Raw genomic sequence first — 14,558 nt, forward strand, 5'->3', positions numbered from 1 at the left:
AAGTTGCTATAATTTATGACAGCAAAAGCGATACACGAAATATATCTGTAGAGAAATAAAAAAAGAGCAAAATTAGGAGAAAAAGCTAAATTGTCTGGTGGATAATTAGATATATATAATATACAAATCGATCCACCAAAAATGGGATATCGAGCTTTTATACGTTAATATAACGGTTATGTAAAATTGTAATATAATTATACATAACCAATTTATAGAGGAAGGAAGAGTGAAGACAAACGAGCCAAAAACCAAACATATATCAGCGGAATTTCTTGAAGAAAATCAATTGTGAAAAAAAGATATGCACACTCACACATCATAATTAGGATGTGCTACGGAATGATGAATTTTCCTTTTAATAGCTTCCGATTTATTAATTATTCATTAAATAAATTCAAAATAGAAAACGTCTTTTATTACAACCTCGAAAAAGATGTATTGCTTTCATTTTAAATATATTTATTTTATCAAAAGAGAGATTGTCATATATTTTGGCCGCTTCCTTGCTACTAAAAGATTATAACGTTTTTAATATTTTTATTATATTTTATATAATGAAAATATATTACGCGATTAAGATAGTAATTTTAATATTAAAATAATATGAAAAACATCTCAACAATAAATAATTCCTCCTTATTAAAATGAGCAAATTAGAAAGATATTTTCATAAAAATTTTGCATTATGTATATATATATAGAGATATGTAAAACACAAAGTTAACATTTAAAGAATTAGACTACAAGTGCACTTGCATTGTATTTACTATATGATAGAAGTTGACACTAAAATAAATAGTTTCTTTTCTCTGTCTATTTTATTTCCAGACTTTTTCAAACGTATTTTTACCATCCTGTAAATTATAATAGGTATCTCTACTCTGACAATCTCTCCGTTTTTTTCAATTTTCCTGCATTTACTTCTCAAGAAAACATGATAATGATTCAGTCGCTAGATCGAGACACGTGGTGCACGGGATGAACAAAGCTTTGCAGCTATGTATCAAGAAGGAGAAGGACAAAAAGGAGAAGGATCTCGTATCGGCTGGCCAGTGGCAGGATGGGTACCTGGATTCGGCAAATTGCCACTATGGTCTTGGTCTTGGTCGTTGTTTTGGTCCGCATCGTCATCGTCGTCGTTGTCGTCATCATCACCTCCAACCGATTTGCGGGTAGATCGATCTGGATCTTTCTCGGTGATGGTCCGCGGACGTAACGGCTGCTGCCACCCAAGCTCTCCTTCGCTGCTACAGTTCGATGAGAGGGAAGAGAGGGTCGGACTCGCAGGAATGGGACTGGAGCGTGGCGTCGAGGGTATAGAAGCAATGCACCAATGGGCATGGTAGCATGAATATATCGACGAGGTATAGTTGTTGGTCTGAGTTTTGACATCACAGATGCCCTGAAGATCGTACGACAGCTTCTTTTCAAACGCGGAGAAATGACCATCGTGGTGATGTTTATGGGAGCTATGGTGATGATGGTGATGATGATGTTGGTGATGATGCTGACCTAAACAGGCGGCCGGCTCTGGTTCGGACTTGTCCAATTCCCTCCACTGCCTGTGATGCTCCATCGTAGTCTTGTGTGATGGTGTAACAGGGGTGTTTGGCGGGGTGTCCGGACCCCCTTCGGGGCTCGAGCTCTCCCCATCCATTGATGTTTGACCTATCCATTACAGCCCAGTCCCAATCTCCACGCGATCTTTTTTATTGTCTTGCTCAACTATTATTGTCTCCTACGCAAATGCCTAACGACAATGCTGACGAAACTGAATGAAAAATAACTCAAGAGAAGAAAGTGTGGAGTATTTAGCGCCGATCATCTTACTTTAATTAACTTGAGCGACGAAATTCAGATTTAAATGTTGACTTCAGTGGTAATTTAATATCAACTGGTCAAACTCGATTAATGTACTAAAATGTATGTAGATATAAAAATATAAATAGCAGTCTTTTCTAAAGTAATCATAACGATACAATGTTCAATAATAACATTGCAAAACAATTTAATGCATCACCAAGTACTTTGAATACTCTTCTACAATATTAAAAATTTAGTTGGTTCATGTGTAAATTATATCATGTATACGATCAAAAGCTTTCTCCTTTGTGTGAAGTCATAATTCTATTAATATAATTTCTATATATTATCATTAATTTTTATATATTAATTGGAATGTGTTCGGAAAAGAATTAAAAATATATAAATTTCTGGTTTAATATACATAAAATATAAAGTATGATTTCTCGTATTAATCACCTTATTAAACGTTAAATACTCCAATATAATGCAAAAATAAAGTAGAAAAGACGAAGTAGAAAAACTAAGCAACAAAAAGAATATTCGAGAAAATATAATCGATAATATTCATAAAATGTATACTGGAAAGTAAAAAAGTAATAGTCATTGAGACTTGAAATTATATGGTGCATCGCAAACAGATAGTAATATGAAAGAAGGACTGATGACAACAGAACCAAGGAAAATGAAATCTTGTAGTGGCTAATTAGAGCTTGGTGACCACAGTAACCCAAGCAACTTCTTGCGTTCTGCGGAAAATTTTATCTGATACGCGTGGTGGTCTAGTAATTCCACAGATCTGTCCGTGTTTTGTTTCGTTTGTCTTTTATGTGTGATCTTATATATTATTCGTGTCTCGAGACGCATCTTTTTTTCCTTTATACCTTAATACAAACTTTTGTGTAGTGCATATATACGGGCATTTATTAATAAAATAATAAAAAGGGTGGGGAAACAGGGTTAATGTGGTCAAAGTTAAATAAAAGGTAAGCCAAGCAACATCACAAATTTAGAAATAAGACAGTCATAGATAATAAACGGAAACAACCAAACACATAAATAAGCATTCTACGAATATATCAACTAAGTACTAATATATGAAGCATATCACATACATAGATAACTTAATACATAATTAAATATATAAGTACATTAGAATATTAAAGTATTCATTGGTTTAAAAAATATATTGCAGATTATTTTACTTTAATTATGTAATTATTTTATATTATACATAAATAGATAATATAAAAAAGGTTTAAAACAATTATTTTCAATCTATGATATGCATCATACATGTATATATATGTTAATACATATATATATATATACTACAGAAAAATTTTGTCTGTATTCATCTAGTTAAACTATTAAAACATGCAAAATGTTCTAACATTATGCAACATATCATATTTTTTTGTACGTACTAATTGTGTATACAGACAAAATTATTTCATTCTATCAAACTACGATATGGGGCATTTTGGGGAGAAATGGGGATTATACTTCTCTAAATATAAACTTATTATTATCTCCAAAAAATCAAGTAAAATCTAGAGTAATTATAACTGATATATATCAAAGTTCATTGGCAAAAAAGGTAACTCGAAGTAGTGTGCATGTTTCGTGTCGTGTATAGTATTCATTGGTGCGTTAGTTAATCAACAGACTGTATTATTCTAAGTTTGAGCGTTATAAGAAAATGATGCATAGACAATCGATCGATACCTGTTGGCAAGGGTCCAAAATATTTTATAACAATAATAATCCGTAAAATTGCTTCTATGTTCCATTTGATCAAATCACAGATGACATACGCAATGCACACTTATCCAAACTGTATTGGACAGTGCGGATTGCAATATTCTATAAATTCGGATCTTTTAGTGCAGCGTATATACTGTTTTTTTATTCTCCATCAAGATAGAGAATATAAGTTTAAACTATTAAAATGAATGTGTAATATCTCATAATATTCGCTCACAAATGGAATCGACAGCCTTTCATACATTATTAATTAGATTGAATATTGTTTAATAATCACAAGATAAATATATAATTAATGGAATAGAAGAATATAAATGCAGATAACGGTTTGGACCCCTGGATAAATAACTCCTCCATCATATGGAAAATATTGTCGAAAGAATATAAAGGCCCAAGAGACAACGAGGTATTTCTTCTACTTACTATTGTTGGCCATCAGGTTCTCGTGTAGCTTGTCCCTCTGGTCCTCCAGAACCTCACCCAAATACGTCGCTACTTTGCGTGTTACTTGCTCCACGTATCCATCAAGTTTGCCTAGGTCGTCTGACAAACCAACCAACTGATCCAATGTTCCAACCTTCAGATCCGGGATGTGAAATTTGTAGTTCACAGATAGAGAGTGCTGCTTGGATGTTAAATTGTTCATAGTTTCCCACGTTTGCTGACAGGTTTTATCTCCCGGCGCGGAAATCAGCCAATATTCCGTCATCATGAATGAATGTGTTTTGCTACTGAAGTTCTAATAAACCTGAAATTGTGACATCCCAACCACCAGTTAATTTAAAATTCTTAAACGACCTTGTTTCCAAAATGTAAACAAATTACAAAAAAATTGTTTTTAAGTGTACACATGTAATTACTTAATTGCTTGTTTTCATGAAAAATTCAATAAGAGACCTGTTCCTTTTAACTAAACTTTTTGCCACGACTCATCTTTTCTCTTTTTTTTTCTATATTGGTGAGGAAAAAAGAAAGAATAAATTGTGTGTAATAAGTTCAGTTAAAAAGAACAGAGCTAAGTATACATAAAAGTATAATATATTAAATTACTTAAGTATTACAAAAAATAATTTTACTCTCAAAAATCTTTTTATATCACTTTTAATTGCTGCATTCAATAAATATAACTAATCATTTTACAATTTCAATAAATGTAAAGGGTTGATCTCTCCCAAACAACCACCTGCTGCCATCCTGTCATGCATCGTGCCGCTTGCATTTGCGCAGCAGACAGCGGTCGAGGTAGAGAGCCGAGGAAAGACGACCCATAGACGACCCGAGTGGTCGTCGGATGGAAGTCTTTCGTCTGAATTAAATTCGCGGGATAAGCCGCACGGAAGGGGGTGTGGCACGGCAGGAGCGTCCGCTTATTATGTAATTAGGCGCTTTTTCCACGTGACCGTACGTACGAACGACCCGCGATGTACGGCCGATCGATATCGAGAGAATTAAAAGCGAAAGAGAGAGAGAGAGAGAGACAAAAAAGGAAACTATCCGCGACGGGTAGTGGCGTCAAAGAACGGCGCGTCCTTGGACGAGATTTCTGAATGAGATCTTTGAAGAAATACACGAATAAATCCCATGATGAGGGAAAGAAAAATAGCCGCCGTCACCAATCCAATGGCGTCGGCGGACCTCGAGCCGCCCTCTCGAAGGGATCGATAATGCGCGACGCGTTGGCGGTGGGCGCGGAAGAGCGTGAACGTAGACGCGGATCAAAATCGAGAATTATATGCGGGTAATCGCGCGCCGAAAATCTTTGCGGATCGTTTTCGACGACGTCGATTTATCCGTAACGTTTCGCCTCGGGAACGAAAACGGCAGGCGCGTGCCCGCGCGTGCGTCTCGTCGAGATGAATGTAACCACCAGCCACGTACCAGCAGGAGATAGCTGCCTCCTCGTCGTTACCGTCGTCGATGTCGCACGGTCGGTCGCCAGGTCGGCTTTCCACCGAGGAGACTTCAGAGGATTTCGCAGGCTGGACGACGCTGTTCGCCGACGACAGGACCATTAGAGACCATTGTGACCGCTCACGTGATGACAGATTGCGTGCTGCTGCCCTGCGACCCGCCCGACAACTAAAGCCGCCGCGGCCCCACAACGCCGTGCCGTCAGCTGACTCGCGTCGCAGTACCGCCAACTCGACCTTTTCCAACCTTTTCGGCCGATTCAACCGATTGAGATTGGAGTCCCGCGCTTACAATCCCATTTTTGTCCGTCATTATTTATTGTCATTTATCGCTGCACCGATTGGAAAAAATTGTAATAATTGAATGGACAAATGTAGGAATCTACGTCATACAGGAAAGTGATTTTAAGAAAGCGATTGGCAGCACTGTCGTGCGTGAAGACGATGACGTGTTAGGACGCCGCCGTTTCTTGCCGCCGTTTCTTGCCGCCATTTTTTTACGATCGCATCGCTTCACTAATAATACTCTCTCGAGTTTTGGAGTATTCCATTCATCCTATTCTTGTCCATTCTTGGCTTTCGTTGGAATCGAGAGAGGAAGAGGAAAATATTTACATAATATATTGAGATATTCGTGAAGCATCGTCATGGGTTGCGATGGTGGCACTATTCCTCGCAGGGACGAGCTCGTTAGGGTGAAAAGGAAACCAGAACAGGTAAATTTGGAAAGTCTATCACCTCGCTTAGAGAAGTTCGATTTTTCTATTGAAATTTCTGTCAAAATCTTAAATATTAAAGATTCGTTCGCGTCGCATGTTCCAATACGCTCTTAGCTTCTATTCACTTCAACGCGCTCGTTGGAGTGAGCAGGATCAGAGAGAAACCTCTCTGGTAGGATCCATGATAGCAACATGTCAGAGCATGAGACGCGAACAAACCTTAAGTCTCATTGCTTTATAAGTCTTATTGCTTATAGGTGTTTATATTTGTTTTTTTAAATACATGTATTTAATATTTATCGAAACAAGAGAAGAAAAGTTCTTGTTCAATAAAAAAAAAACTTCAACTACAATATCAGTCTCGGTTTTTTATTCTTTTATTCTGCAATCTTAAGCTGATTTTATTCTTTTCGTAATCTCTTTAAATTATTTTTAATGTAAGTTACTTTAAAAGAAAATGTCTATTTATTTTCTGTATATTATTACTCATATTGCATATCTATATGTGTATGTATATATCTATTTACAGAAAGACAAAGAAGCAGAATTAGCTTTTAAGTGGAAGCACTGTACGATACGGCAATTACCATTGCAATCACCAATTGTGAGTTGTGGCTTAGGTCGTCTGTACAGTAAAGAAGCTGTGTTGGAAGGTCTTTTAGATCGAAATACCCTTCCGGAATCTGCTGATCATATTAAGAACTTGAAAGATGTAAGGAATCTCAATTTAACACCAAATCCAGCATTTGATGGTGATAAAGCTGAGAAAGGAGACTGTTACAACAATGGAGGCAAAAGCCCATATATTTGCCCAGTCATTGGTTTGGAAATGAATGGAAAATATAAATTCTGTTTCTTATGGTCATGCGGCTGTGTAATGAGTGAACGTGCCCTCAAAGAAGTAAAGAGTACAGTAAGTAAAAATATTCAATTATATAACGAAAATAAATATTAACTGAATAAGTTTTACAACAAAAAAATGTTAAATTTCACAATTTAATTTAATTATAGTCGAATATTATATCTTAACTTTTTTAACTTATTATTTGTGCGATTTTTATAACCGACTCTTACATGTCCTTTTTATTATTTACATTGTTAATTAAATTTTACAGTCGTGTCACAAATGTCAGCAACCATTTGAAGAGACGGACGTAGTCATATTAAATGCAGAAGGAGACGACGTGGACCTCATGATGAAGCGAGCGGTGCTTAGAAAAGCTAGTCAAAAGAAGTCAAAGAAGAAGAAATTGGAGGATGATGTCTCAACAGAAGAAAAGAAGACGGACGAATTGTCCAGGAAAAAGATGAAGAAGGAGGATAAAGCAATTCCTAAATTGAACAATAATCACAAGGAGGCCGATGATCCTGCTTATAAAAAAGCTAAAAGCGATTACAGCGTTGCGAAAGATCCTAAAGCGTCGGAAGTTTTCAAAAGCATTTTTACTACTCATAAATCTGCAACAGAACAAGATAGAGCGCACTGGGTTACTTATAATCCATTTTATAATTAATGTATATATAAATCAGTTAATAAATTATATTCTTAGAAAGAAAATGTAAAAAACGATTTACATTATAATTTTGTGATTTAGCTCTAATTAGTATGTGCGAGTTCAATGAATCCGGACATTTTCTTAATTACGTTGTAAAAAATTTTTTATAACAAATATTTTTCACAACTTTACATATTTCATTTACATAATGTTATTATTCTTCAAATTTTGATTTTTTTAAAATTGTTCAATTATGCTAACGTTAAATTAAACATACATTAATATTTAATACACGACTATCAATTAAGAAAGTTGCAGAGCGAATACTGATTAGGAGGGGGAAGGGGTTAAAGACTTTAAAACATATAATAAGCGAAATGTACAATTTAATATTATTTATGTTATCTCATTAGTTTAAGAAAGCCAATAAATAACGTTGTTTTTTGTAATTACGTGTAATTTTTTTATATCAAAATAATTTACATAATCTACAAATTCACGTTGTATGTTTTAAAGGCACATAGTCTAATTTGTATACAAATTTCTTGGAATTTAAATATATATTCCAATTATTTAAAAAAATTATATTGACTATGTGTGTTTTAAATACAATACATAATTCTTGCAAAATTATCAAATTACATTTGTATAGGTATCCTACGCACAACCAAGGCTCGAATGGCTCCAAATATTCTCAGTATAACACGTTTCCTGCGCGAATATCTGTTCAATCCCAAATAACTGCACAGATACATGATAATTGTCACTATAATAACTATTACTATTACGTAACTCCATTGGTGTACAATCACATATTCTTCCTGAATTTCTTTTGCGTCATAAGCCGTAATATCAGTGTCAAGATGTTGCAATGTAGAGATACCAGCACCACCAATTCGTCTCTTAATCCAAAAAGTGTCCGTATCTTGCATTACTGAATTTGCTGCGCTCATGGTATTTCCTACAGAAACTATCTTCTGAGACCTGTAAAGTTCTCTGTGAAAAAAAATTAAAAAAAAAAGGAATATTCAAGATGTTCGCAAAAATCTAGAAACAATTAGTAATGATAGAATATTTCTTGAATACTTGAACCTTTAGACTGCTAGGAAAGCCACTTTTGTGGCTCTTGAGTTTGAGTTAAAATACCATTACTTTTAATTTTACTATTAGTTTAGTTGTATTTTAAATACTAAATGTATTAAATATATGTGTGTATGTATTAAAAAATAAAAATTATAAAACGTATAAAAAATATACAAAAAAGTAAAAAATTATAAAACCAGAAAAAAAAAATTTTTTTTTAATAAATTAAAAAAACAATAAAAAAAAGGAGCTACAAACTTTCTACGTCCACGTCGTTTGCTCTGGGTAAAGGAAAGTTCTAAATCTATACGTTTATATTTATTTATGTTGTTAATATTGCGATTAAGGTTCGAAATTTTATAAATCTATGCTCAGAATTAGAGAATCACACACAGCGATACCAACTCTGAGCATAGATTTATAAAATTTCGAACCTTAACCGTAATATTAATAACATAAATGAATATAAACATAGAGAAAATAAACATTTTTTTATATTTGATCGTATGTTCCCGGCTAGGAAAGCTATTTTTGTGGCTCTGCACAAATCTCGAAATTTTGCGCAATGTGTATGTTACTTATATAGCAAAATTTTTGAGAAAAAAGAATCACTATATATATATATATTTTAATGAAAAAATGTCAGCTGTCTAAAGATTAAATAAGAGCTATCTATTTTTAGTTATAGTCTCTAATTTTCTATTCTTTCTGCTACAATTATAAGGTAAGTGGAATACAATTTAAAAATATTTTCTTCTAGCATTTACTTTTCAGATATAGGAACAAGAAAAAAAATTGAGCAAATTTATGAAATGTATCTGGAATTAAAATAATATTTATATATACGTGTGAAATTACTTACATTGGCACAGATTCATTGACTGGTACAGGAACGGCATAGATAAGAGTGGTACATAACGGAAGAGATCTAAAACTACCTGCTGGTCCGTTAGTTATTAATACTTTACTATGACGACTAAAATGATTTTCCTTCATTCGATATGGTAATTCTCCAATCTCTATATTACTGGTCGTTTTAACAGTCTTGTGCTTTTTCTGACTTTCATCCATGAAAACAGTAGGTACGTACCCTGTCGTTGTATACTCTAAAATAGCGTCGAGCATCCAAAAACAAGCTAAATATGAATAATAATATCATTTCAATAAATAATATCCAATGAAATTGTACAATTCAGAATGTTTCAAGAAATGGAAAATTTAAAATGTTTTCTAACGTAAAATATTTATCAATATTTACAATATTTTGTCATTAATATTTTTTTTGTAATACATACATTTTTGTAAATGGCTGTCATCAATACAATTTGAATCTCCATAAACAACGAGTCTACCGGACGTACTCGTCTGATCTTTGACATTTTTTTCACTATTCTGATCTGCTTGTATTTCATTATGAAATTTAACATTAAATGCCACTTCAACATCATTCTCATTCGTCACTTGTAAAAGTCCGAGTATTGGTACAAGTGTAGATATTCCTGATTTTTTTTCCAGAAGCTCTTGACCTTGATCATATAAATCTGCATACAGAACGATTCCATCCTTTGGAAATCTGAATAAATATAAAAAATGTGCTGTATACAATCTAAACTAAGTTCCCTATGTACAAAATATTTTACCTAGTTAACGTAGTGCCAGACGCAAATATGACTGGCGCGTGCTGGCCAAGGGTGAACTGACCGTTTCGTACTTCGTCGCTAAATGCTACACCCCAATTAGGATAAAGCAGATCGTTTATCGCTGGAATATTGGCACCTCCGGTTTCAGGTATCCACCACCGATGGGTATTCTGATCGTAGAACTTAATTTCTCGCATGACTGCTACATTGTACCAGTCTGCAAATACAATTACTGATAGACCGTTCTCTTCCACATCTTGTTTTAATTTTGTCACCTACAATTGAAACCATTTCACGTCAGCATATATAAGTAAACATACAGAAAGTACGTAATTTTTTACGTAAAACATAAATGCATACTTCTTCAGGAAAAAATTCCTCCTCTGTATCTACAATAAGCAGAGTCCCATAATTTCTTGCGTCAAAACAAGTGAACGGATGGCCAAGTACTTCAAGATAATATCCGGTATTACGTAAATGTTGATACATGTCTTTAAAATTAGTATGTATATGATCTCCGTTCCAATCGAGAGGGTTGTTTTTTACGCGCAAATCATCTCTAGGGAAATATCCGGGTGGATATCGCAAATTATGATACTGATCCCACAAGATACGTTTACTAAAGAAACAATAAGAGATATAGATAATTTATTAAATACTTGTATTCTTGCGAATATATATTTTTAGGTACATCACGTTCGAAAGTATTAATTTTACTCACTGTCTAGGAGGTGTAGGTATAATTTTTGCTTGCAATGGGAGTGTTACAGTTGATTGCCGTGGTTTACCTGCGCCATCGCTCTCAACCGTGAGTGAGATATGGCCTGTATAAAAATGTAATCTGCTATTAATAAATACAAATCAATTTATCAAAAATGAAATTAATGTTTAAACCTTGTGCAATGCCCTGCCAGTCGTGAGACGTTGATGGGACTGTTATAGCGACTGCTAACCAGCCAGACCATGGCCACAAGACATCGCTATATGTTATCGCCACATCAATATGTTCACCATTGCCGTTACCAGTATATGGATGCCAGGTAAGATTTACTATATTTCCAGCCACACCCAAACCATTTATTATAGTTACATTGATTATTGTTGGCATACCAGTATGATATATAGCTTGAGTACAGTATGGCCACATATACTGACATTCCGTCAAATCTATGTAGCTAATTAACAAAAATAAAGAATCGATTATTGCATTGTGTAATCAAACTTTATCGATATTGCCTATTTATTTTGTCTGATTATTTAATCATTTAATATACGCGATTATTATATAGCATTATATGTGTATAAATAATATTTATAATTAATAAATCAACGGAATTAATTAATTAATTAAACAAATATCAGTAGCAAGTAAAAAATTTCATTAGCTATCATGTAGTAGTTTTCTCATTATTTATAAAGAAAAACTTACCTTGGATGAAGTGTAACGATAGGAATATATGACTGTAAAAAATGAAACGCCCGCAAGAGATCTAATTTTCCTGCACCTTGCTCAAACATACTAATTCCAGGTAAGCGACGGGCTGAATTTATTAACGCTTGTTTCATACTTGCCGGTGTTACCTTAAAAATATGTATTATTATTTATTAAACACACACACACACACACACACAAAATGCAATAGAAATTAGTTTTTTACAATAATCACTTTCTGTACAATATTCAACAATATTTGTATTAATACATAAGTATAAAAAATCGTAATTACCTTCTCTTTATTAGTTTTAGATCCATTTATTTCTATAAATGCACTAGCTAATAACGCAACTGCACCAGCAACAACGGGACTAGCAACAGAGGTACCAGAAAGACTTCTACATCCATTCTGTAAAGCGGATACTCTTACTCCTGATCCATATGTGACTAGGTCAGGTTTGATTCTACCATATCCATAAGGCAATTCCCAAGTAGTCATACCGCGCGAAGAAAACCTTGCTATTTGATCATCCCAATTAATACCTCCCACACCAATCACATCCATTTGATCGGCAGGATTACTTAAAGTGCTGTGCAAATGAAATGCCGTGATATACAAATTAATCATAGTCATAGTTTTTCTAAATATATAATAAATCGAAGAAACATAACTCAAACTTAAATAAAAAATAACTGAGATCTAAATCTTGAAAAACTGATTACTTTGAAGATAGAGAAGCGATTTCAGATTTTGTATAATATGTATATGAAGTTTTAAATAAATTCTAAGAAAATTATATTATTATTTTATTTACCCATATAAAGGTCCGTCATTTCCAATTGCCGATACCATAATAATACCATTAGCTGTAACCTCCCATACTTTATCAACAAATGGTTGATCCATAAAATCTGGACTACCAATACTCAGATTTAACACTGTTATCTTGCGAAGTATAGCATGATTGAATGCATCCAAGAACCAAGAGGTATACGACACCTATTATATTTCAGATACAAATTCTTTTAAGTCAAATTTAAGTCTAAAATTACAAATAAAAAAGAAGCATGAAGGACAGAGGTACCTGATCATTTGTAAAAACACGGAAAATATAAAGATCTGCATCTGGAGCAAAACCAAAACAGTCTCTGGAGGATGACGCAATAACACCAGCCACAAATGTCCCATGGCCTAGGCCATCCTCCCTAGTGTTCTCATTCGTCCAATTTATTCTTTCTTTGATATTTTTGAAATGTGGATGACTAGCAGCAAGCCCAGTATCAAATATCGCTACTTTTATATCTTTTCCAGTAATACCCATTTTCCATAGTACATCAGCTTCGAGCATATAAGTAATTTGCTTCGGTATAGCTCTTAATAACTTTCGAGACGTATGTCGATTTGCCGATTGCCCAGACTGAACATTCTGAAATTAAGTTTTTCCTTAATAACATTAGATATATGATTTAATATAAAAAATTTAGACGTATATAGTTATCTTATTTTTATACATTTCAAAACTTACATTGATTCTTCTTTCAAAGTTTTTATATTCTAAGATATCAGAATCATTTGATGTTATATTAATAAATTTTAAAGTTCTATGTATAAGTCTCTGCGGTGACACAGTCTTTATAAGTGGATGATTACTTAAAGCTCTGAGTCCATCGTATTTATTTGTTTCTTGTAAACGTACAATATCAAAATCACTAGGATACATGGATACTGCATTGTTATGCGGTATGATTTTCCAGTTCTTAATATTAGACGAATTTAACACGGCTCTTATATAATTCTCTCGTGCATGTGCTTTATAATAACCATTAAATTTGATTATATACTCATTTTCGACTATACTAGAAGAAAAGGTGACTTGAACTTCTTCATCATGAGCATCATGACAGGAATTTGGAGAAACAGATGTTTCATGCAGTGAGAATTTTGCATTGCAATCACTATTGTCATATTTTTTAAAATTGTTTAAGTTAAAGTGATTATTGCTTGACCCATGAGAAATGCAGAACAAAAGTAACAAGATGTATAGCAAACATGTGTGCAGCTTCATACTATTAATTCTGCCTGAGAACTATGCTTCATACTTAGCCAAAGTTAAAGCAGATATTAAGATTTCGTGAAAATATTTATAAATGATAACATGAGTAACTTATCCTTTAATAATATAGGACATTCGTCATTCAATCAGCATTCTTTCAGTATTCACTTTCAATATTCATCATTTCAGTAATCATAAAGAATTAATAGTTTATAATTGATTCGTGGTGCAGCTTGAAATCAACTCTTTAGATCAATTAACGATAGTTCAAGCAATTCGAAATTATCCTGAAAGCAGCCACGAACAAGTGCTCGGTCTTTTTAATAACATTCTTCACGTCTTAACCTCAAAAGCATCTGCGGGAAATATTTTAAATCATTTTAAATGATTTTTCAAAGCGCATTTTAATTGTGAACTATTTTACGTTATTACGAGAATAAATAATATCGCATTGACATAAATAATTTATAGTTCGAATACAGTTTGTCAATAAATTAAATGTGTACATAACTGTACGAGTGTATGAATGAATAATAACACACATATGCAAAAAAAATACGAAAGAGAGAGAGAGAGAAAGAGAGAGAGAGAGAGAAAGAGAGAGACAGAAGAAGAAAGAGATAGAAAAAGGGGAAGAGATTATGAAAA

At 33.5% G+C, this 14,558-nt stretch overlaps 3 protein-coding genes across 4 annotated transcripts in view; 1 reads left to right on the forward strand and 2 right to left on the reverse strand.

Moving 5' to 3' along the window:
- Positions 1 to 5,924, reverse strand: part of LOC108746625 (V-type proton ATPase subunit C) — a 9,347-nt gene extending 3,423 nt beyond the window's left edge. Inside the window, exons 1-3 of one of the 2 annotated variants that reach the window (XM_018483532.1) lie at positions 5,452 to 5,924; positions 3,997 to 4,321; positions 1,516 to 1,671 (exon numbers count right to left, since the gene is read on the reverse strand). In XM_018483532.1, coding sequence (XP_018339034.1) covers positions 1,516 to 1,671; positions 3,997 to 4,285 — 445 coding nt within the window. In that variant the 5' untranslated portion in view covers positions 4,286 to 4,321; positions 5,452 to 5,924. The remainder of the gene's footprint in view (positions 1 to 1,515; positions 1,672 to 3,996; positions 4,322 to 5,451) is intronic. The other variant, XM_018483525.1, reaches the window with a different exon arrangement.
- Positions 5,925 to 5,952: 28 nt separating this feature from the next.
- LOC108746648 (protein RTF2 homolog) lies at positions 5,953 to 7,827 on the forward strand. Its single transcript, XM_018483552.1, has 3 exons — positions 5,953 to 6,199; positions 6,732 to 7,115; positions 7,318 to 7,827. The coding sequence occupies exons 1-3, from the start codon at positions 6,131 to 6,133 to the stop codon at positions 7,714 to 7,716; spliced, it is 852 nt and encodes a 283-aa protein (XP_018339054.1). The 5' UTR covers positions 5,953 to 6,130; the 3' UTR covers positions 7,717 to 7,827.
- Positions 7,828 to 8,295: 468 nt separating this feature from the next.
- On the reverse strand, positions 8,296 to 14,326 carry LOC108746874 (membrane-bound transcription factor site-1 protease). Its single transcript, XM_018483935.1, has 12 exons — positions 13,383 to 14,326; positions 12,942 to 13,283; positions 12,672 to 12,856; positions 12,149 to 12,446; positions 11,851 to 12,002; positions 11,316 to 11,596; positions 11,143 to 11,245; positions 10,782 to 11,040; positions 10,422 to 10,696; positions 10,077 to 10,354; positions 9,644 to 9,917; positions 8,296 to 8,694 (listed from the first exon to the last, which is right to left on the reverse strand). Exons 1-12 carry the CDS (start codon positions 13,920 to 13,922, stop codon positions 8,337 to 8,339), a joined length of 3,345 nt encoding a protein of 1,114 aa, XP_018339437.1. The 5' UTR covers positions 13,923 to 14,326; the 3' UTR covers positions 8,296 to 8,336.
- Between the last annotated feature and the right edge of the window lie 232 nt (positions 14,327 to 14,558).

The sequence above is a fragment of the Trachymyrmex septentrionalis genome, unplaced genomic scaffold (assembly GCF_001594115.1).
Source record: "Trachymyrmex septentrionalis isolate Tsep2-gDNA-1 unplaced genomic scaffold, Tsep1.0 scaffold107, whole genome shotgun sequence".
Lineage (NCBI taxonomy): Eukaryota > Metazoa > Arthropoda > Insecta > Hymenoptera > Formicidae > Trachymyrmex > Trachymyrmex septentrionalis.

What these genes read in the sequence shown, in the direction of transcription:
- LOC108746648 (XM_018483552.1), top strand. Translation starts at nt 6,131, where the DNA reads ATGGGTTGCGATGGTGGCACTATTCCTCGCAGGGACGAGCTCGTTAGG. An exon ending in TGAAAAGGAAACCAGAACAG is followed by an intron (nt 6,200 to 6,731) that starts GTAAATTTGGAA and finishes ATCTATTTACAG; the next exon opens with AAAGACAAAGAAGCAGAATT. An exon ending in TCAAAGAAGTAAAGAGTACA is followed by an intron (nt 7,116 to 7,317) that starts GTAAGTAAAAAT and finishes TAAATTTTACAG; the next exon opens with TCGTGTCACAAATGTCAGCA.
- LOC108746874 (XM_018483935.1), bottom strand. Translation starts at nt 13,922, where the DNA reads ATGAAGCTGCACACATGTTTGCTATACATCTTGTTACTTTTGTTCTGC. An exon ending in CTAAAACTAATAAAGAGAAG is followed by an intron (nt 12,003 to 12,148) that starts GTAATTACGATT and finishes CATATTTTTAAG; the next exon opens with GTAACACCGGCAAGTATGAA. An exon ending in ATACCTACACCTCCTAGACA is followed by an intron (nt 11,041 to 11,142) that starts GTGAGTAAAATT and finishes TTGTTTCTTTAG; the next exon opens with TAAACGTATCTTGTGGGATC.